We start from the raw sequence: 24,258 nt of genomic DNA on the forward strand, positions 1-24,258 counted from the left end.
ATAATTGCATTTAAAGTAATCAAAGTCAAAAGAGCGTGAAGCATTGGTGCGTGAAGGAATTTTAAGGGCAGAAAACGTGCATTAGGAATTTCAGAAATATAGTAGAGTACTTATCATTAACGGTGCCGTTGTTGCATATGGACCTACACTTGTTAGTAAAACGAATATTTACAAAAGAAAGAACGGCGGAATGACACCAGTTATATAAATTTTAGTGTGATTTATTTGATGACACAATAATTATCGTTATTTGAATAAAGGTCGAGTGCAGCGTCGTACAGCGTATAAATACGGTACAAACGTAAAAAACCTGTAAATGCGACTGTATAATTGTTACGTTACATGCACACCGTATTCAGGACATCGTGCCACCGATCGGAATCTGAAATCGGCCTAAAGGCCTGTTAAACATGTACAATATGTATAGTGTTTGCGTGTAGCCTGTGTTATCTTCTGTCATTTTGGCAGTCGAGAGTGACACGCTGCAGTCTGACGAATTGCACGTACAGGATTTAGTTCCTCCGCCTTCCATCTCTTCTCTCATCTTTTTCTTCTTTTTTTTTACACTTTACACACCACTACTAAAAAAGATCTCGCAGGCTACAATGGGACTCTGAAGTCAATTTGCATCTAGCGTCATCGTATATCCCAATCGTATTCTGTATTTACAATGTTACATGACCAGAATTACTCACGTATCTTACTGGCTAGTTATAAACTTTATCCGTACCATACATTTAGCGCCGTCATCGTTAGGTTGAGTTACGTGTGTATGTATGTGTGTGTGTGTGTGTATGTTATAATATATATATTATATTAACATTTTTTTTTTTAATTAAATAGAGCTTTCGTAGCAAAGTATGTATAAATAGACTATTTTTGCACGCACACCCATCAAGTGCTCACTTCGAACTGTGCTGCATTCCTGAAGGCGAGACAATACACTCCGTTGAGCGGTTCGTCCATGAGATCCGTTTATCGAATAAGATAAGCTATTACCTGAATGTAGTGGACGAGAGGAATGGCGGTTCCTCGATCCTAAATCAATGGCTCAGTTCGAAGCCGTTTCTTTTACGCCCTATGATAATACTGTATATTCCATCCAAATTTCTCGAATAGATCCCCGTTAAGCTACACCTCACGTGAACCGTACTTGATTTGATCGTAGAAATGTATCTGTTTAAAATAGACTCGTACTTCCGTAACGGCAGCGTGGATTATTGCATCGAGTGGCGACGTACACATTTACGTCGGTATATTCGAAGGACATAGCAATTATGGCTTACTTGTCCCTTACTTATTTAATTACATATCACACCGAAGTGCCTGACGCACGTAAAAATCTAGAATAAATATAGGCCAGCTGTAGGCATTGGAAAAATTTTTTTTCTTGCTTTTCTTGACAACTAATTTCTTATTTCATTTGTAATGCACATCATTGCCTTATGTAAGAGCAAAATGGAAGGACGTATTTTTTTTTTTTTTTACATATAAAGAGCATCGTATCACGTATTGCTGAAAACATGTCGCAGTCTTCGTTGACACTTGGATCGTTTACTACCTCTCTGATAATTTCCATTGTAAAAAGTTAAAAGGAGAAAATCTGTATTCGTATCCTAAAGATATTTAAAGGTTCATTTTTGATTCATTTCCTCTCGTTAAATTTTTATATGCATCCTAATCCGGTTGTACGTCCCAAACAGGTATAAATCGCTACTTCTTCAACTGGATGTCACAAACTGGCCTGATGTATAATGCACGATCGTCTTTGGAGATTCTGTTTAGTTCGCGTTAATAGCAGTGAAATGGTCGAATTAAAGCGCCGATTCTACGCCCCTGGACGACGACGTCGATGAACTCATGTCTTCGGAGTGGCGAGTGTGCGACGAGTCAAGGGAGGTAACAGAGTCGCTGTCGTTGCTGTGTGGACTCGAATAATTGGCTGCTTCCTGTAGCCTCATTAACATATTCAGCTGCAACAACGGGAAATGTTCATTAATTATTATATTGCAATATGCTGCTGCAGCTACAGGGTGCTTCACTACAGGTGGTAAACCTTTTACGGGGTGCTACTGGTAATGGCTTCATTTTTTAGTTATCGACGTTTAAAAATGGGGCTCTGAATCACGACAAATCTGCGACAGCAATTTACCACCTGTAGTGAAACGCCTCGAATATTATTTTTCCCTTTCATACGATGTACTTCTGCGATAATAAGTTAAAACGATTAGTGTCCAAACACGAAGAAGAAAAAAAAATGAAATTATCCCAATGTAACTTTGCATTCTTCCTTCGTAGACTATAGGCTGAAGAAGGATACTAACCAGTGGATCTCCTTCGGTGTCGCTGTGTGTGCTACCAAGGCTTTTAACGCTCGACGCACCGACTCCAGAGGTGTGTCCAGAAGTAACAACATCGTAGCCAACGTCCTCGGGTCTTAAACGAAGAAGGGCATCGCTGCCACCGTGTACCGCGTGCGTAGATATCCACGGATAACTCGAAGTGATAAATTGAGCTGGGTCTTCCCAAGAAGAGTCGCCATTTCCATTTCCACTGACACGTCTTCCGTAAAGTGTTAATCCCTCTCTGACTGCTTCCACCAAGTACGGTATCACGGAGTAGTTCCACAAGTCCGTAAACCACACTTGAGAACCCGTTACTTCCATTGGGCAGGATAGAAATAGTCGCGGCCCTAAACAGCCGTACATTTATTATCAAACATTTGCACCGAAACAGTACGCTGCTGAAATGAGTATAGAGATATATTGTAATACTTATTACAATTGCTCGCCGCACCTATAGTCACGTCGGAGCTACTATGGGTTTCTAGGAATTTGTTGAGATGTAACCAGACCCGGGGTAACCATTCCACGACCGCCGCCATTTCTGCATTTCTGGTGCCACCGCATTCACGTAGCTCCTGCTCTAACAGCTTTCGCCTGAGATAACGACCTAAGAATCCCTTAACCGGCTCCATGTGGTTAGCGCATAACACCCACCTACGAAGAAGAAAGTGTGGAAACCCGAATATATACATAAGAAAAAGAATGGAAGTATATGCGCATTTATTCATAAAGAAGAAAGGTAAAGGGTACCTAAAGTTATGATGTAACTGAAGGTTTGTCGTGCTGCATGTAGCCTGGCTCATTGTACCGATAATGGCTGGACAGGAAGAGTGTCTGGTACCAAGGAGACCGCTGAACAATTCCCCCAAGGATGCAGCGTGTTGCAAGTTTTCGAGAATGATTACCCTCGGTAGTTCGTCAGCTGCGTTCGAGTCGCATCTTTCGGCGATGTGAGCGAGATACTGCCTGAGCTCTTTGCTGGACTTGTGGTCCACATTGAACGTGGCTACCGCTGCCGCATCCTTTGTATCGTTATCGGCGTCTACTAGGGCATGAGCCAGTTTTCCGGCTAAATAGCTCTTGCCAGTACCACTCGGGCCGCAAAGAATAACCCTACGATGCTCGGTTAGCAGAGATATCAATCGCTGCACAATGGATCGCGGTATTAAAGTGTCCACAGCCAGCCACGAGTAACCGGACAGCACTAAGTAAATAGTCTTCACGTGGCCAATCAGATAGCCACAAGGAAGCAGTTCTGGATGCTGGGAGTCCGTGGTACATCTGTATCGAAAAACGACAAAGTTTATATCTGCAAGTATGTAGTAAATAGTTTGTGTAAAAGTAGAAACTTCGCCCGCAGGATTCTTCATTTAGCACTGCTCAAAGGTCTTCCTTTTGGCAGGTACATATGTATATAAGAAACGAACTAGAACAAATTTTATTAATTCTCCCTGGGAATGTGTTAATTTGAATGCAGCAGATTTCAAAGTATTTAGGTGATTATGATGTTGCTTAATGAATACCTAATAGCTGCTATCAAAACAGATTTAGCAGTTTAATATGAGGTTCACTATTTATGATGACAAGCTTGTATATTTTATATTACGCAGATTATAAGAGTTTGTTTAAATCTACAGTCTGCAGATGATGTAAAAGCATTGATACTTTCCAATTGTACTCCCTTATATGTATAGTACGAAAATGAATTATAATTCTGCAATAGTGTTAGATAAAAATTTATGTATTAGATAGAAAGATTATTAAGTAACTTTGGTGATTACGGTAATTTTTAATATATTAGGGAGCGTGTAACATAGCTAAATATCTTTTGCATCATTATTTTCACTATTGTTATGAATTATATCTTTCGCACTCTCTACAAAATGTTATTGTCATTTTTATTTATAGAAGAACTAGAGTAATCAGTTGTACAATACCCTCTTTCTCCGTGTAATCAAATTATGGAGATAATAAATCTAAATCCAAACAGTATCCTGCAATCAGTGGCGGATTTAAGAAAAATGGCCCAGGTGGCAAACATTCTAACGGGCCCACTGTTGGGGGAAAGTGAAGATGTAGCTTACTAACAACGGGCTAGGTGTATTAGTACAGAACAAAATATAGTATTTGGTTGAAATCAAAATTATAATTTGATTAAAACATAATTTGTTTTTGGAGATGGGGCCCTAGGGAATCCTTCTGAGAAGGGCCCCTTTTTCGGGGAAATGAAGAGGTAGTTTACAAAAAAAAGGGCCAAGTGTAGTAGCACGAAAAAAATGTAGTGTTTGGATACCTATACCTCATCATAATTTTTTTGGGGGTCATGGGGCCCTGCGGGGCCTTCTGTGCAGGGGCCTAGGCGGCAACTGCTAATCAGCCGCCCTGTTAAATCCGCCACTGCCTGCAATCTATGCGAGGGCTCAGCGCGTGCCTCTATGATACCAATAAATAATCTAAGGCGACCCACGTCTCCGAAATATGTGTAAAATGGCGGAGCGATACTATATAGGCGAAAATTTAAATTTAAATTTTCAGTTGGTCAGTGAGTCACAATGTGAATCTTATTTACATTTTTAAGAGAAAAAGGAACCTGCACACATGAATTTTTGCCATTTTTTTTTACAGTTGTGTTAATCAAAAGACAACTATCCCGCACCCAGGCCAACTGAAAATTCAAATTTAAATTATCGCCTATATAGTATCGCTCTGCACTTTGTATACCATTCTTGGGTCACAATGAGTAACAAAACTAAACTAAATAATTCAATTTTACTATTGCGGTGTGGACAGCATACTTTCACAATAAAGTGAAATACACTATTATCTTCATATTTAGAAAATTATTCTAAATGTTTTAGTCGTGTATTCTTCAATTTTTTAGGTGTCAACAAAACATCCTGCATACTAGTGGCGAAAGATTGATTCATTGCTGAATACGTACCTAGAAGCTTCACCAAGGTGATAAGCGGCAACACAGTCGACACCCAGACCTAAGTTTGTTACCGGATCCACCCTTGTGACGTACTCTTTGAAACAACGTCTCACAGTAGAGTCAAGGGAGTCCCAAGTAGTCTTGTTGCTGATGCAGACACTGGCGATGATACAGTGAGGAGGTTCACCCATGCTACCGTCCGAGGTGCTGCCAGTTACGAGATTATAATTGAAGTTTTTCTCGCTGCCTAGATAGATCGCCACGTTAATTCTCTTCCCGTCTGTATCTTGCTCCATGGTCGGCTCTCCCGTAGTCGAGGTAACTGATGGTACCACGGAATGCTCTGGAACGTTCAAATCTTCCAGTTGGTCCGTCGCTCTACTGGTGTCACCGTTCGAAAGCGCAGCAACAGTGGACGCGACTTCCGTCATGCTGAAACGTCTATCCGGGTCACTAGGCAACGACGATTGGGAAGATGTGAGGGATTTTGATGTTACCAACCTCTGAAGACGTTCGTTATTTTGTTTCAAATTGAGCATCTCGTTCTGCAAAAAGAAAAAGGCGAGTTGTTTCAAAACAAATGATAACGTTGGGAAACTATTCTTTCTGTACCAACGGGTACAATGGTTAATGAAAAACTTCATACAACACACAGATTCAAAAGTGCTTCTAAGTATTAATTTTTTAAAATTAACGCGTTGGAGAAAACACTCCAACCGAGCTCTTCTCGCAAAAATTTATAAAAATGTTCAAGAACAGTTAATTCGAAGGTTTCAGAAACATTCTTTTTAGCAAGAACGCTTGAGGATCTTACCTCTATTCTGCAAAGTAATTACAAACACTATTGTACCGTGTAAAATGTTAAACACGTTCCAAGAACAGATTCCGATACTCCATGAATTATTAAATTTAAAGAATATCCAAGGGAACGGGGTGTAATAAGAAGAAGCATGTTCACCTACCCTCATCTTAATAACAGTGTCCTTCAGAGACTCCAACTGGTGCGCCGAGGAGAGTGCTTCGAGCCTGATATCCGTTAGAACGAGGTCCTTTTCCCTGAGTTGTTTCTTCAGCTCGACTACGTCTTCGTCCTCCTTCTTGTACAAAGCGGAACTACTTTTGCTGCCAGTCAGTGGATTCTCGACTTCGGGCGACGTCTGCCCGTTGCTCCTGGCGCCTTGGCTCCTCGAGGATTCGTGTTTCGACGCAGTTGGCAGCCTGGGGCTGTTCGGTGCGCTGAGATCCCCACCGGTGCTCTCCTTGCAGTCCTCAGCATCAGAGACAGAGCCGTGCCTGTTCTTTCGCGACCTGGAGAAAGCCTTGGAGAAGGAGCTACGGAGCCAGCCCTTCTTCTTGTGGTGGCTGCTGGCCGAGCAGGCGCTGCTCAACGAGTTCAGCGACGTGACACTGTCCGCGGACAGCTGCCTCGCCATCGAAGCACTCTGGTGGTTGCTGTTCCCAGTGCATCCGGTTGTCCCAGAGTCAGAATCCCCGAGGGTGTGACGGCGGCCATTGTTCGCGGGTGAACCGTTGTTCAAACCAGCTTCGGCGCTCTGCTTCCTAAGCCTCTCGATGGTGTCCCTCAGCTCCTGGAGCTCGGAATCCTGAAAATTGCACAAGGAGTTTACGATCCCTTTCTAGCATGCGCCAGGAATCTCTTGCCGTTTGATTTGCACGCAACAGGTGCGATTAGATAAGTTAGGAAAATTGAGGATAATTGCGCGTATCGTTAGCGAGGGCACGGTCCGTGATTTATCTCGATGTCTCGGGATTTATGAGACCATAAAAATAATCTTAGAGAAACCGAACCAGGGGACGGAGACTTTCTTTTCCTTATACACTGGTAATTGTACGATTTTGCAAGTATACGACTCTTAAACACAAACCGATTTAGTACAGCAGTTTGTTTCTTTCTTACTTTTGTTTCTCGGTGGCATAGGTGATAGATAAACGTGGGTACCGAAGCGATATAATTAACAGCGAGCGAGCTTTTTGCGAGGCTATAAAATGTTCTCGTCCCCGTGGTAATGGTTCAATATGCAACTTCCCTTCAGTTTTCTTTCCGCTTTCTTCAAACAGATGCTTTCATCTCTCTTCTCATTGATGAACAAACATCCTGGAGAAAATTTGCTAATTTATATTTACCAACATCTTTATGCTTTCTTCCGTTTTTTATTAAACCCTGAGAAATCTCCTGATTTTCCTCCTCTTATTTTTATTTACGACTAATGATACTTCTTCCCAGCAGTATTTAATATATTCCTTCCAATATTCTGTTTCGCATTTCCACTTTGATTATCGCTTCATTCGATATTGCAATTACGTTACCACATTTTGACTAATCGTTACTAGACTCTTTTCAGGTCACAGGATCAATTTTTCCTCTATCAATCGCATCATCCGCGCTGTCAGAAATCATCAGAAGGAAGAAGAAACTAGAACCCCTTCATTCCCCATCATGGATGCCAGTTCTGTGAAAGGGGCAAGGCTCTCGACTGTGGCAGCAGGGACAACTGTCCGAGTGACTGATCATGGAATCGTTGCTCCACGAGTCAGCCATGCTGAACAATTGTCTCATGGACTTCGAACTCGGCTCTTTCCCAAGCTTGTCGGACTTGTCCTCCTGGCAGGATAGATTTTTCCTCAAGCTGCTCCCCAACGATGGCCCATCAGTTCCGCTAAGCGGGAGTGGACTTAGGTTACACGGAAGCCTGATCGCTTTCGCGGTCTCTGAATCGACTTTCCGACGGATCTTCGTTCGGTTGGAGATGCTCCTCAATCCTCTTTCCAGTTTTGCATGAAAATTACTCAGTTTCTCCGACGCAGCGATTCGCTGAACCTTCCGCTCCTGCTTCGAGTCAGGAGGCCTCTTCGTTCCATTTACGTCCACGTTTCGTTGACGCTTGAGATCCTTGCTTGACTTATTAACATCATTACTCGGCCTTTTCCCGCGGGTATTAGGCGTGGACGACTGAGCAGAGCTCCTCGACGAAGGGCTATTCGATCCGATAGAGGAGTTCTCGGAGCCCGGTACTCGAAGGCCAAGAGCTCTCGCGTCTTCTGGAGGGATGGGGATCATGATCGTACCGTTTAGTAATTGAATCTTATTACTAGGGAAGGCGGACAATAGTTGCAGGACTTTCAAGTCACCTGGTCGATCTAGCCTTCGATTATGGGACGAACTTGGTAGCAGCTGCTGATTGAAAGTTTTGTCGGGACTTTTCTTACCCTGCATAGTGGGCTACCGATAATTTTCAATGCCTCCAGCTTTAGAAAGAAGGTTACGTGTGCTAGGTTAGTTTATAAATATAGGAGAAACGTGGGAGAATATTCGTTCATCTCTATGGCGTTGGTAGCGTGCACGACACGCGGCATTCTTAATCATTGAAAATTAGTAATTCCATATCGACGACGTTCTTTATAAAAAAATTTCGCACTATCAGTGTGTTGTCCAAGATTTCATGGTTAAGCGGTGGACAGCCGTTGCAAAACTCCCCGATGGGAGGCAAATTCATTCGATGGGATTAGACTTGATATTGTTTCTATCGGGGGTTTCATAACTCCGTGGAGGAAGTGTGGGGAAAAGGGGCTAGAGGTCGTTGGGCTACGTAAGAAGTTTCCTTGAAATGCCGCTTTGGTATGGGGAGCATAATTCTTGTGACTGTACCGAAGGAAAATAAACCTAACCTAACCTAAGTGTGGGGAATTAGGTTAGTAATGAAATACTCACTTTCTTTTCGGCAGTGGCGGTAAGTTGCTGCAGTCGTTGTGTCATGTTGGACAGCGATTGTTCGAAAGCTGACACCACGTGAGCCTGAAACAGAAAGTGGAGCACGAGGGATGAAAAGGGGTAAGAAAATTATAGGTATTTAACTATTAAGGCTATTTGATAAGTCCAAACTGACTTAATTTCAAGGTTGCGTTTCATACAAATGTATACTCAATGTCATTTAAGAAGGAACTTGCTGACCGACGAGTTTAGACCGGTTCTGCGCAGGTTGACGCTCATTGGTGCCGGGAGAAGCCGCTATTGGCTGTACCCCCACCAACGCTTTTTCGGAGCCAATCAGCTCATTCTACATGCGCGAAACGGGTTCCTTCTTAAATGATTCTTATTATAAATATAGCGTTATGTGATATGCAATATTTTATAATAAACACGTAATAAATAAATAGTTTCAGGCATATTTTCATTTTCAAATATCTATTGTATAATTTTCCAAATTATATTTTCATGTATGTATAACTCATAGATCCATATAAAAAGGAGCTTAACTTCTTGGCTTCGCCCTAAATTTAGATTCTGATTTTTAAAAAAAAAAATTTTGTGTGAAAATGGTCACATTCATTTGGATTATCCAGGCATAATGAGCTGAGGCACATGTCGTGATCCAAGAGCCTACCGTTCGAAAGTGTTTAGGCAAACACACAAACATGTAAACTTTCTGCTTTATATATTAAGATTAATTAATATCTCTCGCAAGTTGAATTAGCGTATACACTTTGCAAAATATAGGGAGAATCATGGTGAACAGAATTAGTCACGATAAGCATTAGAAGTCGTAGTAGGTGGTGCCACATACATACAGAAATTGTTAAAATAATCAGAAACATTAAATGATGCATCTACTTCTGCATTCTTTGATCGTATCGACATGCAAGTACGTCCTGGGTCACGTAATTGTGGACAACCAGTGTTACACGAGTATGTGAGATAATCAGCTTCCGTCGATCGAATAATCAAGGTAGGAAGAACCAGTCGTGGGATGGAATCTGGTAATCTCAAGTGTACTGGCGCAAATTACTCCTATCTGTTTCTCCGTTTGCTTCCTGCTTCTTCCTCATATCGTAATGTTTAATGTTTTCGTTACCAAATCTGGTGCGCTTTGCAGATTCGGTTGGTCATAAAAAGAAATGAAATCATCCGTTACGACTTAGAATACCTTATTTCACGTTAGGGATTGTCGGAATAATAGGGAAACAAGACGTGCGTTCTATACAGAAATTATTAAATTTGTGATTTAATATTAGGCTGTGATATATAGGTACTAGAGTGGTCCTATTTTTCAACTTTAAAATTTGTATTGTCTGACCAGAGGGTTAAACGCATAGATAAAAGCATGGTTTCGGATTCTGATACATAAATATGGGCCCCGTTTCATTAAAATGGACAAGTGACAATTATAAGAAGTCGCAGTTGCCAAACTTGTGCTGCATGCGGAATATAAAGTCCTTGAGCGACCTCTATATATCAAAATATACAAATAAAAAACACGAAGATATTTTTTTTGTCAAATAGAAGATTTTACTCTTAAAATCTTCTATTTACTCTTAAAATCTTCTATTTGACAAAAAAAATATCTTCGTGTTTTTTATTTGTATATTTTGATATATAGAGGTCGCTCAAGGACTTTATATTCCGCATGCAGCACAAGTTTGGCAACTGCGACTTCTTATAATTGTCACTTGTCCATTTTAATGAAACGGGGCCCATATTTATGTATCAGAATCCGAAACCATGCTTTTATCTATGCGTTTAACAATCTGAATGTGTAGAATGTACGTCAAAGTTTGCGGCTGCATCTGGTGAGAGAAATTTAAATGTGCATATAAAGCCTTATGCCACTACACAATACAGTACACACTCGTTATAAACCCGTTTCGTCTATGCGATGTGTGTCCGACTTTTAATGTTATACTCTCACTTAAAAGTTGATAAAATTATTTTGTTTTTATTGCAAAAATTTCTATCAATTTATACCAAAATAATAATAATTCAATGCCATTAAGGGACCTTTAATCCTTAATATATTTTAACAAAATTTTAGACGAAATTCTTTTAAATTATTTGGAAACTTCTGAGAGAGTCAAAAGAAAATTTAAAAAAACTTTGATTTTTTACCATACATATAAGGACCACCCTAACAGGTACTAGGTAGGTCTTCCGAATTGCGATGCACGATTTTTGAATTAAAATTTGTAATAGGTATATGTATTGTACCAACTTTTTTAACGAAACATCAGAGTTTATTGTATTATTTTTATTCACCACTGCAGCCCTAGTGTAAGCACGTATGGAATATTAACAAATACATTCCTAATCGTCTTTACTGCATGCACAAAAATTAGCTTCTCTACTGAACAAAGTTATTACCAACGGAAACGATTATTTTGACGAAGAAATTATTTAAATTAAATTGTTTGTAGCTAAATAAACCAATGCAGTCTTTTCGCACGTAGAATCGATTTTGAAAACCTTCCTCGATATTTTTCCACCCCCACTGTATTAATTCCACCCATTATTAGTATTATTAATCGATACCAATAAATTATACCAATAAATATATCTCGATAGCACGAAATAAATAGATGAGAGAAAGTACGAAGATGCCCTCCAAGCACCTTGTAGCCCGATATTTTTATCAAAAGGCCCTTGAGGTAGAACACGGAAGCTAGATAACGTCGAGTAGGGGCACCCGGGAGCTATCTTCCTCTCCTATCGATCCCAGCCACCTAATTTTCGTTTCTGGGCTCAGTGGCGAGCGATAATTCAGTTTTCTTTCCTTCCCTCGAGTGGCCATCCGTAGCGGATAGCCGCAGCGGCGATTCGAGGAGCGATTCCGACGAAAATAGAAAGGGCCCAGATTTGTATTCGTGGTACAACGACCTTCTCGACCACAAGTACATCGTGTACTCTGGGTGCAGAATGGGTTTCTGGTTTCGTTAGCCCAGATTCGATGGAGAGATCTATCGAATCGAGACTGGCGGACCTGCAGGGTCTGCGGTTTCGCCATTTGGATAGGTTACACGAAACGTAGCATTTAATCGCAACGGACTGCTTCGTGCAATTTTACGTCGAATCGACGTTTGATGTCGGACGTTCATAAGAATAGACGCGAGTTTAAATCCGCTGGTTGACTAATTATTGCAATAACTCCATGGCATTGTTGCACTCGATATTCATATTAAAATATAAAATTTTAAAAAAAATTTAAACTGACTTAAAAAAAATAAAAATGCTCTGAAAAGTGAAAAATAAGTTTTTTCCTTATTTAATCTGTGACTCTCAATCTTTTTAATCCGACGTCGACTTAAAAAAATTGAGAGTTACAGATTAAATAAGGAAAAAACGTATTTTTCACTTTTCAGTGCATTTTTATTTTTTTGAAGTCGGTTTTAATTTTTTATTTTTTACTTTTTTTAGTTATTTAAGGTGTATAACTACATTTATTTTAAAAATATGGGCAGGCCTGCGAAAGGTGATGTTCGTAAAAAGAACCATTTGCTAGAAACGGAAGATTCCAATAACAATGCAACAGATTTCTTATTTTTGGTGTAACTTCAAAACTACTTAACCGATTTTGATGATTCTTTCTTCATGACCTAAGTTCATTGAAGCTAAACTAAATGCAATAAGGCTCCCAGAAATCGGTGCAGTAGTTACGGAGAAATTCGCGGACAAATATAATACATTTCACATACATATTACATACAAACACGTGGAACTGAGAACCTCTTTCTTTTTGAAGTCGGTAAAAAATATTGAACGACGAGCTGTATTGGGAGGGTACACCTATTTATCGACGTTTTATGTAAAAGTAGGGGCATTCTGAAAGGGAAATTTTTTAGTGTCGATCGATGACTCTTTTTTTTAGAAAATATGTAAAATAACAAGAAGGCATACATAAATGTATAATAATAATAATTATTCTGTGTTCTAGTTGAATTTTGGAGCCCTCAACAGCAATACGAAATGCAAATAAAGAACTAATAAAAACAATTAGTTGAGGATAATAATAAAATTAATATAAACTAAGTCGAATTTGCTCTTTGTTAATATTGAAAACAGGTAAAATATTTTGTTCATTACACTTTGAAATACGATTTATTTAAGTCAGAACACGCATTCTTATCTCCAAACTTTTTGGAAGTTGAATAAACTCTTGAAAGAAGAATTCTCTTCTTAGCCTTGCGTAACAAACGAGACTTAACAAGTATTTGTCGAACTCAATTAAGTTATACGACAGATTTCGATTATAATCACGACAAAGATAAACTACTTTCTTTTTTTACCACGAAACACGATGTCGTGTGCTATCACTGGACAACACCCTTCCCGTCACCGTTTATTTCACTTTATTGTGGAGACTTTACGTGAAGTAAATATCGCCAGATGAGTGTCCAAGACCACCTCGGAAACGTAGGCGACGAAGTGACCTACAATCAGAGCCAGGCGTCGTCGATCGTTTAATTTTTCTTTTTCGAGAAAATAACTTTGTATGCACCCAACTTTTTCATTCATTTTACACTTACGTGCTCTAAAAGGTCCATTTACGATAGTCTATGGAGTACAATTCTTTGATTTCTAATTCATCAGCAGAATCGTAGGAGAAACACAGTGAAGTTGAAACCAGGGACTTCTACCGAAAATGAAAATACCGGTAAGATACCGGTATTTTTCGGTCCCATCTCCAAAACCTTTATAGAAACCGAAATAGGCAAATACCGGTATGACGTCATACCGATATATGCGAATACCGGTATATTTACCTATATTTACCGGTAATTTTTTCGGTTTTCGGATTTTATTACAGTTTTCAAAATATTATTAGACAAGAATCTATACGCTAAACGTATACCACTTAATATATTGGTATTTTTATGAAAATATATTACGTTATGTCGGTGTTTGTACAGCTCGAATTAGTAAGGGCTATGAAGATATTACTTTAATCTACCATGGCAGCTAAAGAAAAACCGGAAAAATACCGGTATTTATTTCGGTTTCGGTACTTCAACGATTTCGGTATTCACCTATTTCGGTTCTATATCGGTTTCGGTATAGCTTTGTTGACGTAATACCGGTTTGAAGTCCCTGAATCTACTATGTCACCCAAAGAGGAACCGGAAAAATACCGGTATTTATTTCGCTTTCGATAATTACTTTAACGATTTCGGTATTCACCTAATTCGGTTCTGTAACGGTTTTTCGGTACTCATCTGTTTTGGTACAATATCGGTTTCGGTACTCATCTGTTTTGGTACGATATCGGTTTCGGTACTCATCTGTTTTGGTACGATATCGGTTTCGGTATACAGTCGCGTCGGTGTTTAAGTTGACGCCAGAGTTTTCTACAAACCCTCAGCTTCGGTTGTTTACATCACGTATATATTCGGTCGTTGCGACCGACTGTTGCGGTTTTCATTTGTCCTTAGCACTGCGTCACTAGTTACGCATTTAAATTAGATAAAATGTGCATACTTGTAAGTGACAACTTAATTTCCGACCCAAGTAAATTACAACATGTTTATTGTTTAAATTATTATAGCGATACAAAATTAATTCATTTATGTTATTGCGTTTGTTAAGAACTAGGAAATACGTTTATAATAAAAAAAACTTTAAACTTATCAGTAATAGAATTATTCCCCTTTTATGTATTAAAATTTACAACGTCAACTTAAATACCGACGCGACTGTAGCTTTGTCGACGTAATACCGGTTTAAAGTCCCTGGTTGAAGCCAAATGTGACAACCGAAAAGTTTGCATAAAAAAGTGCAAGTCAGTTAAAACAATAGCAGTTAAATTTTTTACCGATGCCTCCAAAAATTGATTCCCAACACTTTTGGGAGGCCATTTCCAAACTACGAAGCAGCTACTTCTGACATTTAAAAGCGTCAGCCTCTAATAATTCTAAAGGTCTTGCCAAATCTGTTCCCGGCAGTAACCTTGACAGAACTTATTACTGGAAAAAGGCAAGGGAGTGCTTGAGGAGTTAATTCGGATTCTCGCGCTCACTGTTCCCGCGGACACCGCCGACAAAGCGGGAGAGAACACGAGGAGGGCAAAGGTTAAAGGACGCGTGGGTGAGCCACGTTTCCACGCGTAATACCAGATGATTCCGCTCGTAAAGCGCAAACGGTTATTTTCTCGAACCTATCTCAGGACTCCCTCATTGTTGTAGCTTTTCGCTTTGCAGCGGGACGTGGAATGAGCCCCTCGTGCTGGCGACGATGATTGCAGTTGCGGAACATGCGATGCTCCCCCTTTTGTTGGAACGTCAACTTGGAATGGCATTGTCAAAGTGAGTGCTCGCGCCAGCAATTCCGAGGGAGGCTGGAAATATTCTTTACGCAACGCTAACTCTCAAACTTCGTCCGCCCATGCTTTACCGAGGAAAATAGAATTTTGTTCTCACGCTTTACAGTGTGCCGAGAATTTCAACGAGCTAACTTAAGGGGTCATTCCGGTCAGCGCGTCGATAAATACAGCGATCTTCAGGAATTTATTGCGACGAAAATAATTACGGTAATGGAATAAAACTTTTTTCTATTTATTAAACTACATTTCTGCAGTAAATAGAAAATATAGAAGTAGTAAAATTATTGCTTTTAAAATGCTTTTTAAAGCGGTCTTGATGGCGTGTTTAAAAATTCATGCTTCGCTCGTAAAGGCGATTTCAGCTGTTAGACTTTTGTGAACCCAAAAATCCGAACAGATTCTTGATCAGTATGACTGTCGTTATCGCTCGGACCTATAATTAGCGATTTATCTTTAAAATTAGCAAAATGGCGGGGAGAAACGAAGGAAAAATGTTTTTCGGGTTTTTACTTTTGTTATTTTCGATTTTAAAAGTAGGTTAGACTCGATGAAAATACTTGGTTGTAGTCCATGTGAGGGTCATAGGTGTGCAGAGTAAGCAGTAAAAGTTACAAAGCAATCGGTTCGATAGATTTTCAGATTTTATCTTCTCTATGTGAAAAAATGTTGTTGCGAGAAAAACGCGTTCAAAGTTTTCATCTATAGAGGCCGAGCCCCTGCGCTCCCTACAAAATGCCTCTGTAGAAGCTAAAGTGATCGGAATTTTTCGGAGGATGTGCAATTTCGAAAAATGTTTTAAAGAAAAAATGTTTTAAATAAAATTGGAGTGATACAGTTACAGGAGAGTTTTCGGGTAAATAGTTAACATTTTCTGAGTGCTGGTTTGAGTACTGATAGAATAATATGCTATACTGCGTTCCACATTAGAGCGTACTCGTTTCGCGCAGGGATACACTGCTTATTGGTAGTAAACCGGCAGGGAAAGGGCTACGACCAATCAGGAAAGTGCTGCGACCAATCACGTGCGTCAGATCCGTGGGAGCTGCGCAGTTCGATCGCAAATCGGTAGGGGCGTTGGTACGCTCTTATATGGAACGCAGTGTAAGTATTTATTGCACAGGTTACCATGGTTTTCTATCTAGTTCCCATTCTGTTTTGAGAAAAATATTAGGTGAATGTCCCAATTTCTGCTCATTTAAGAGGTTACTCGTCAAAAGGAAGGTGTAAAAAATTTGTTTGTGATGAAAATTTGCAGAGTAATTGATTAATTCTTTAATAATAAATCAAGCAATTCAAAAACTATTTAAGAAAAATATTTTAAGATGTTTAACTATTAGTAATTAAATATATAATCCTCTAAATGTCCGTATTTCTGCTCGTGAAAAATAGCGATGTATGTATTGCCCCAAGCTCGTGCAACACTCGCGTAAATGTTTAAATAATTTAGAATTATTTTCTTGCAACTATAGTACAAACGTAACGCATATAATAATAAGAAAAATACGAAATGAGCAGAAATTGGGACATTCACCTTAGATACCTGTAGGCAGAAGTTAGCTAGTTTTCAAAGGAGAAAGAATTGTTGGCACAAATATTATGAATTATGAAGCACTTTTTTATTGTGGAAATGAAGATGATATTGACTTTCCTAAATGGCGTCGTATCCTTTCTTTTATCGAACGTTTCTGGAGGGATTATTAATTTAGGGGTAATTCACTTCGTGCATGTAATATTACAAGTATTATTATTATTATTATTTAATATTATTAAATTCGTTTTGGCCACTCCACAATACTAAACTGAAGAATATATGCGGTTCCATTTAAAGAGAAAATAATTTTGCGCGATAAAAAACTAATTTTTTAAATTAGTAGAAGTAATTAGGGGAAAACTTAATTTATATACTATTCGTCAAGTAGAAGAACATGTTTTTTAATAGACTAGAAAAGTACATACTACCGAAGTTGTGTTACTGTCAGGATATGAAATTTTCATTTCCTTTGTCTAATTTATCATCTTCAAAATCTTTCCTAAAAACACAGTAGATCTTTTTCATAAAAGGTGAAAAATTCTTTTTAAGGAAACGCACACCTTGAATTCCTTAATATCAAAGTCACATTCCTTTACTTGAATGCTACTTTAAATTTTAAATAACAACTTTCCGACTCTTCGCTCTGAATTTACATAATTCGACTTTATTTTCCAGTTAACGAAATTTCATGCCCCAATTTTGGGCCAGTGATTTTTTTCGGTCTTCTCGATTCCACATCTAGAAGAACCTGGCGCAGAAATTGTTCGTAGCGCGGTAAACGTTTTGTATACGAGGACAGAAATCTCGAGCGCTTCCAAGCGATCGAGGGGATCAGCCCTCGAAACATCTCGGTCGGTCGTAAATATGCGACGCGCTCCCACGCGTGACTCTAATGCGATTGCCTTTAATGCTTCACCTACCGCCGAAAGTGTCGACTGTCCCCGTAGAAACACATTTCTTTATTGTGCGGGACATACGCGATACGCTCGTAAATGCAGCCCACCTACATGCCGACTTTACACTTTCTTCGAGAATCGTATCGCGTGTACCTACACCTTCAATGCTCCCTCTTGGCTCGACCGCCAGATAAATAAGTCATCTTACATTTTCCAGACCCAAACTTGCTTCTTGCATCGTACACCTTGCATCGATGCATCGAACCGAGGGTATCGTTGCGAGTGACATACTTTATTAACATTTATCGATTATTGGAAACATTTTGGAGTATTTTGGTTTTTAATTATTGGGAGGGAATCTACATTTAACGAAATGCTGGGAGGACGTATACGTGTCGTAGATGCTGTCGATTTTGAAAGCATATAATGCTGGGAAGTACCCAATAATCGATGAAAGAGAATTCTAGATAGTAAAAATAGGTACATGAGTTTTTTTAGCTTAGCAAAATTTGGAGGCTTGAAAATAGTAAGATAGCGATTTCGCTACTGCAAAGGTATAAAAGTACAAGTATTCAGAAATTGTGTCACATAGAAAAAATTTATTGCACCGTCACTGATGAATGCATGAATATTTTTTTGGGAGTATCTAATTAATCACATGTTTAAGCAATTTAATCGGTTCCAACAATTTTGATAACGGTCTTTTGTGCCTATCAGTGGCTTCAGTGTGACATTTGTTACAGCTGGAGACACAACATTTGGGGAGTTGCACAGCTGAAGTTCGTTTGCCTAAAATGTAAACGTGATTGTCTCAAAAAACAATACGTAATAGTATACAAATTTTGAAATTCTATTTCTTTATTTTTAAATATAGGTGATGTCAATAAAAAGAAGTTTGGCAAAAAGCCTCCGAAATATTTGATTATGAGCTTTTAAACTTTAAAATGATTTTTTTTTCAAGATCAAAATTTTCTTGAAAGGCATTTTCAGGATCCCGATTTTTGCTTGCCTTGCTTTTTTCCACTCGCGATTGAAACTCTTTAGATTTCAATTTCTTTTTCACCTCAGACAGAAAAATATCAATTACCCGTCAATTGGGAACGATTTGAATTTGGGTGGGCGGAACCCAGACCTAACCCAGACCTTTTTTTTTTAACCACCCAAACTCCCCTCCCCGGCATATGCGGTGGCGGAACTATCTAAGTAGTACTTCACGCACCGCGATGACAAAATGCGCCGGGGCCTCAAGTGGGCCTTACGCCCCAGTTTCGCGAGGGATCAAGTCCACCGCCTTAACTCCCCAATAGACATGTACACACATATACAAACACAAGTATAGACATACACATGTAAGTAACCTAAAACCCTAAACATAACAGACATAGATGGTGCCAACCCAATAGATCAAGGTGAAAGAGGCATAACCGCGCCTCCACTCCTCACTAGGAAAGCCCCCCACATGTCTCCTCCCCGTACAGGAATAAGGCCCAAAATGGACCCCACCTCAAAATCCAAACAATAGCGCTTATATCAAGATCTAGTCCTGCTCCTGTTACCTAAAGAGTAACGCTGTATCTTCCATGGGGTCTCCCACCCCAAAAGACCTAACCCACACCTAACCCAGACCTTTTTTTAACCATCCAACCTCCCCTCCCCGGCATATGCGGTGGCGGAACTATCTAAGTAGTACTTCACGCACCGCGATGACAAAATGCGCCGGGGCCTCAAGTGGGCCTTACGCACCAGATTCGCAAAGAATCAAGTCCACCGCCTTAACTCCCCAATAGACATGTACACACATATACAAACACAAGTATAGACATACACATGTAAGTAACCTAAAACCCTAAACATAAAAGACATAGATGGTGCCAACCCAATAGATCAAGGTGAAAGAGGCATAACCGTGCCTCTACTCCTCACTAGGAAAGCCCCCCATATGTTTCCTTCCCGTACAGGAATAAGGCCCAAAACAGACCCCACCTCAAAATCCAAAGAATAGCGCGTATATCAGGATCTAGTCCTGCTCCTGTTACCTAAAGAGTAACGCTATATCTTCCATGGGGTCTCCCACCCCAAAAGACCTAACCCAGACCTAACCCAGACCAAGCGGAAATTAAACGCAACACAGACTTTCCAGCGTAAATACGAGGATATCATTGCAACGTCTAAGAAACGTGGTGGCCTACATAATAATGTTGCCGATTAGTTTCTCGTCTCAGGACCAGGCCGATCGCAGCAACAAGTGCGCCGCGATAATATCTCTCGCGCTTTAATTCCCTGTCCTCGCGATCGTTCCAACTCCTACGTTTAATAAACATCCCACAGCCGATCGTCGATTCCGCTGGTAGCGATTTACGAGCTTACGTTACGCTCGATCGCCACGCGATGCCCACGCGTTCCAACGCATCCACCACCGATAAATACCGTAGGTGGGCTTGCGTCCCGATCGATTTGGAAAGTGTGACGTTACATATTAGTGCTCCTCCGGCGAGATAGTCTATCGCTTCGATACCCAAACTTCATTTTGCTGGGACAAAGTATGTATGCAGCGCTTATGATTTAAAACTAGTGTTTTATTTCAGGTACTTGTGGAGCAGGGCGGAGCGATACTATATAGGCGAAAATTTAATTTTGAATTCTCAGTTGGTCTGGGTGCGGGATAGTTGTCTTTTTATTAACCCAATACAACTGTAAAAAAATTTGGACAATGTGAATCTTATTCTTTACATTTTTACGAGAAGGAACCTGCAGACATGAATATTTTGCCAAAATTTTTTACGCTCATCGCGTTCTTAAGCAAGTCTACTAATGCTAACGTTCACCTGGATGGTAACGAGAAATTATTATAGAAACACGAATCGTTTAAATCTTCTCCAAGTTTGATAATAGAGAGTTTCTGTTGGAGATAGAGCAACATACATTGCGGACGCACCAGGCAGTCGTGAAAACGCTGCCTTGATGCCCTGGAACTCCCTCCAGACGGCGACCTCTGGATCCCCTCTCTGTACTCGTCCCTACCTAGCGACACGCGCGGGTTGTACGCCGTAACGTTTTCCAAAATTGTACTTTCTAACAGTTAATTTTATCTTTCAAAACTAACCGCGCATTATCTTCCTTTCCGACCTGCAAACTCTAACAGTTTCGAATATTGAAATCACTTGGTTTATTTTAAAGCGCCCATTGCGATTTGAAATATCGAGGTTCGCAGTTAACGACGACTGCTAGATTAACAAATAAAAAGAAATCAACGCGCTCTGCTCTATATCACTTCTGCAGACTGGCTACCTAAAAAATAGTAATTTATCGCTCTCGAAATGCTGATTTCGACTTGATCACACTTAACTTAGCTTCCCACCGTCTCGACTTCCTCGATATAATACAGCCTGCGAACGAGTAACTCGCGGATCATCTTTCCTCGTCCACTTTTGCGGTTTTATTTCAATTTGCTCCGATCACGTACTGACGCGGTCTGCTGTGAATTGTATGAGTGAAAAATCGAGCCATGTCACTAATCGATATTAACCCTTCGATGCACAGTGGCCAAAACTACAGAAACGAAATTTTTTAATTTTACAAATTTAATACAAATGTCAATTGCAGAACTATAACCATTTTCGTGGTCAAAACCTGAAAACTTATTTTTAACATTTAAAATTCGGCACTTTTACGTTCCAATATACATATGAGGAGCTAAATTATCCGAAAACAGCACTTACAAAAATTACGAACGATAAATATTTTTTTTTTATTATTTACATTTATACAGTTTTTTCTTTGTTAGAGCATGCCTCTGCTACAGTGCAGCAGGGCATAGCAGGAGGGTTATCGCTTCTAACGACAAACAAACATACATAATACGAACAGTCAAACAGAGGATCGAAGCTGAATAAAATCGTTTAAAAAAGAATAAAAAGGTTTGTAATGTACAACATGTGATCCAGTCTCGGTCACAGTCATGTCGTATGTTAGACAAGACACACTGGATCGTGTTTAAAAAAATGCATATAATTACAAGATTAGCAACTATTAGCAATTAATAATTGTATTTATAGAATCAAAATAGTCGAACGTAAAATAGGAATGAAAATCATTGCAGGATGTTATGGGATTGATAACTATTTTATCTATTAAAAATTGATTCTTATATGAAAAGTTTATTTCTAAAACACTACTTTAAAAATTGTATAAATTAGAAGTCATTTAAGAAGGAACCCGTTTCGCGCATGTAGAATGAGCTCATTGGCTCCGAAAAAGCGTTGGTGGGGGTACAGCCAATAGTGGCTTCTCCCGGCACCAATGAGCGTCAACCTGCGCAGAACCGCTCTAAACTCGTCGGTCGGCAGGTTCCTTCTTAAATGAGAGGGAGTATACGTATTAAAAACCGAAACATAATTATTTTGAGGATAAAAAAAAATCTTACGCGCCACCGGGAATTGAATCCATGCCTTGAAATTATTTTCAGATTTTTGGATAACACAATATAAGTGTTTGAAGCAACTTGAAAATCTGGATTAATTTTTTGCGACCGGTCTAACCTCGCATGAACATAAACATTTGCGAGTCTATACGAGCTTTGTATTAAAACATTTAACAGTAAAATTGGTGGCATTTGATACTCATATTACTTAGTTCTTCAATTGGCATTTGCATTTATTTTGTCGAATTGAAATTTATTTCTGTGGTGTTGGCCATAAAATCGCGAAATTTCCCCACTGTGCAGTGGCCGCGTCTTTTTTGCGTTTTACCGCTAAACTTAGACAATTTTAGGTCTCGCAGAAGAAAATCGAAATTACATTAGTTGCTTAATAATGAACATAGAATATTAATGGCAATGAAAATAATAAAAAGGAAAAATTAGTCCACATCCATCTGCTGCTAGTTTTCACAATAAATATACGAAATATAAAATTTGCGGCTAACTGCAGCGGGCGCGCCCACCGAAGGGTTAAAAATGTTCTATCACAAGCAAACCTCGGATTTTTTTTACCATATTAAAATCCTGTGACTGGGTCGCATCGTTTTATTTTTAGCATCTCTCGTTGCGAGATGAAATTTCGTGAAGACGAAATGAAATATTAATTACGTAACCCGCCTGACTTGAACGTTTCATCCATGTGTAATGTAAAATTCAGATCGCAAAAGATAAATGTCGACTGAGAAAGGAAGTACCTATTCTCGACGATCACCCACACGTTGAAACGTTTCAAGTAAGGAAATATGATTCCCATGAAAATAGGAACGTTGAAATTTTTTTTTCGGGTTCGAAATCTCGGACGTGTAAAAAAAATTGTAAATCAAAATAACAGGGCAATGAATTCCCCGAGTTGCTCGCGGTTTTTGTGTCTTCTGCTCATCAATTCCTCTAATTATCGATCAGCTTTAAGTAGCGGAAATAATTAAATTCTCGATTCAGCGAGTCAGGTTTTACTACAGCTACGAAAGTGTCATTCGTTAAGAGATCTGTCAATATTTTAATTACCAGCGGACGCTGTCGCGTTTTGGAATTAGTTCCTTGAAATCTTCACACAAATCCGTTTCTTTAATAGCAACTGTTATTTCATCTTGTCATAGAACTAATTAAGGGGTCAGTCCGCTGTGACGGTTTGAAAAATTAAGCTATCTTTAAAGATTTTTTTCCTCCGCAGATACAACATATAATGCAATAAATCTTTCTGGTATTTATTAAGCTACTATTATATTATACAAAAAAAAAATTAAAAGAATTTTTTTAATTTATTTTACAATTTAAAACGCAATTACCTCAAAACAATATTTTGTCAACTGGTGAAGGTGATTGCAAAAAAACTATTAGATCAATCAGTCTGAAATTTTTATACGTTATTCAGAACATCAGAGGCTATAGCCGGGACCACGGAAACCTTTTTGTATTAAACACTTCATACTTTTTACAAGGCAAAATGATTGAAAAATTCTCCGCATTTCGACACTTAAATTTCAAACCTCCGCCATTTTGTTAATTTTTTGTCAGCAAAAATAATCCTGGTTCCGGCGATAACCACGCTCATACTGATTACAACACACTTTGAATTTTTTCTTTCAAATGCGTTGTTCTCCCGGAATCACCTGCGCCAGCACTGCATCGCTTTTGAAGACGATGCTCTCTCTGTATCTGCCATTTTTTTTTCACTGTCACACAAAAATTCAGAACAATACTCCAAGGTACAATAAAACAGCCTGCCAAACCTCAAATTGATTTGTCGAACAGTTGTTGTACAAAAAATTCATAAAGAATTACCTATTTTTCGGCCCAACAAGACGCAACCCCCCTTAACTAATTTATATAATTCACCTGAGGTAACCCAAATGTGGTCGCTAATAACTTCTGATGTTGATGCGAGCTTACAAAAATAAATTTAAAAAAAAGTATCCCTTAAATCTTAATACCCCCAAGCAAATTCACTCTTCAATTTGGGTAAATAATTAAAAG

The 24,258-nt window shown here is 39.2% G+C and overlaps 2 protein-coding genes across 8 annotated transcripts in view; both read right to left on the reverse strand.

The window, feature by feature from the left end:
- Nucleotides 1-200: 200 nt before the first annotated feature.
- Nucleotides 201-24,258, reverse strand: part of Sick (sickie) — a 626,930-nt gene continuing 602,872 nt past the window's right edge. For 5 of the 7 annotated variants that reach the window (XM_076818201.1, XM_076818205.1, XM_076818202.1 and 2 more), the window contains 7 exons: nucleotides 9,008-9,091; nucleotides 6,240-6,881; nucleotides 5,287-5,822; nucleotides 3,096-3,626; nucleotides 2,782-2,999; nucleotides 2,325-2,692; nucleotides 201-1,973 (listed from right to left, as the gene is read on the reverse strand). In XM_076818201.1, coding sequence (XP_076674316.1) covers nucleotides 1,815-1,973; nucleotides 2,325-2,692; nucleotides 2,782-2,999; nucleotides 3,096-3,626; nucleotides 5,287-5,822; nucleotides 6,240-6,881; nucleotides 9,008-9,091 — 2,538 coding nt within the window. In that variant the 3' untranslated portion in view covers nucleotides 201-1,814. The remainder of the gene's footprint in view (nucleotides 1,974-2,324; nucleotides 2,693-2,781; nucleotides 3,000-3,095; nucleotides 3,627-5,286; nucleotides 5,823-6,239; nucleotides 6,882-9,007; nucleotides 9,092-24,258) is intronic. The other 2 variants (XM_076818204.1, XM_076818200.1) reach the window with 1 other exon arrangement.
- LOC143372252 (uncharacterized) lies at nucleotides 6,908-8,980 on the reverse strand. The gene has a single exon (XM_076818307.1). It carries the CDS (start codon nucleotides 8,510-8,512, stop codon nucleotides 7,724-7,726), a length of 789 nt encoding a protein of 262 aa, XP_076674422.1. The 5' UTR covers nucleotides 8,513-8,980; the 3' UTR covers nucleotides 6,908-7,723.

The sequence above is a fragment of the Andrena cerasifolii genome, chromosome 8 (assembly GCF_050908995.1).
Source record: "Andrena cerasifolii isolate SP2316 chromosome 8, iyAndCera1_principal, whole genome shotgun sequence".
NCBI classification, from domain to species: domain Eukaryota; kingdom Metazoa; phylum Arthropoda; class Insecta; order Hymenoptera; family Andrenidae; genus Andrena; species Andrena cerasifolii.

Excerpts from the sequence above, each read along its gene's own strand:
- LOC143372252 (XM_076818307.1), bottom strand. The coding sequence starts at position 8,512 with ATGCAGGGTAAGAAAAGTCCCGACAAAACTTTCAATCAGCAGCTGCTA.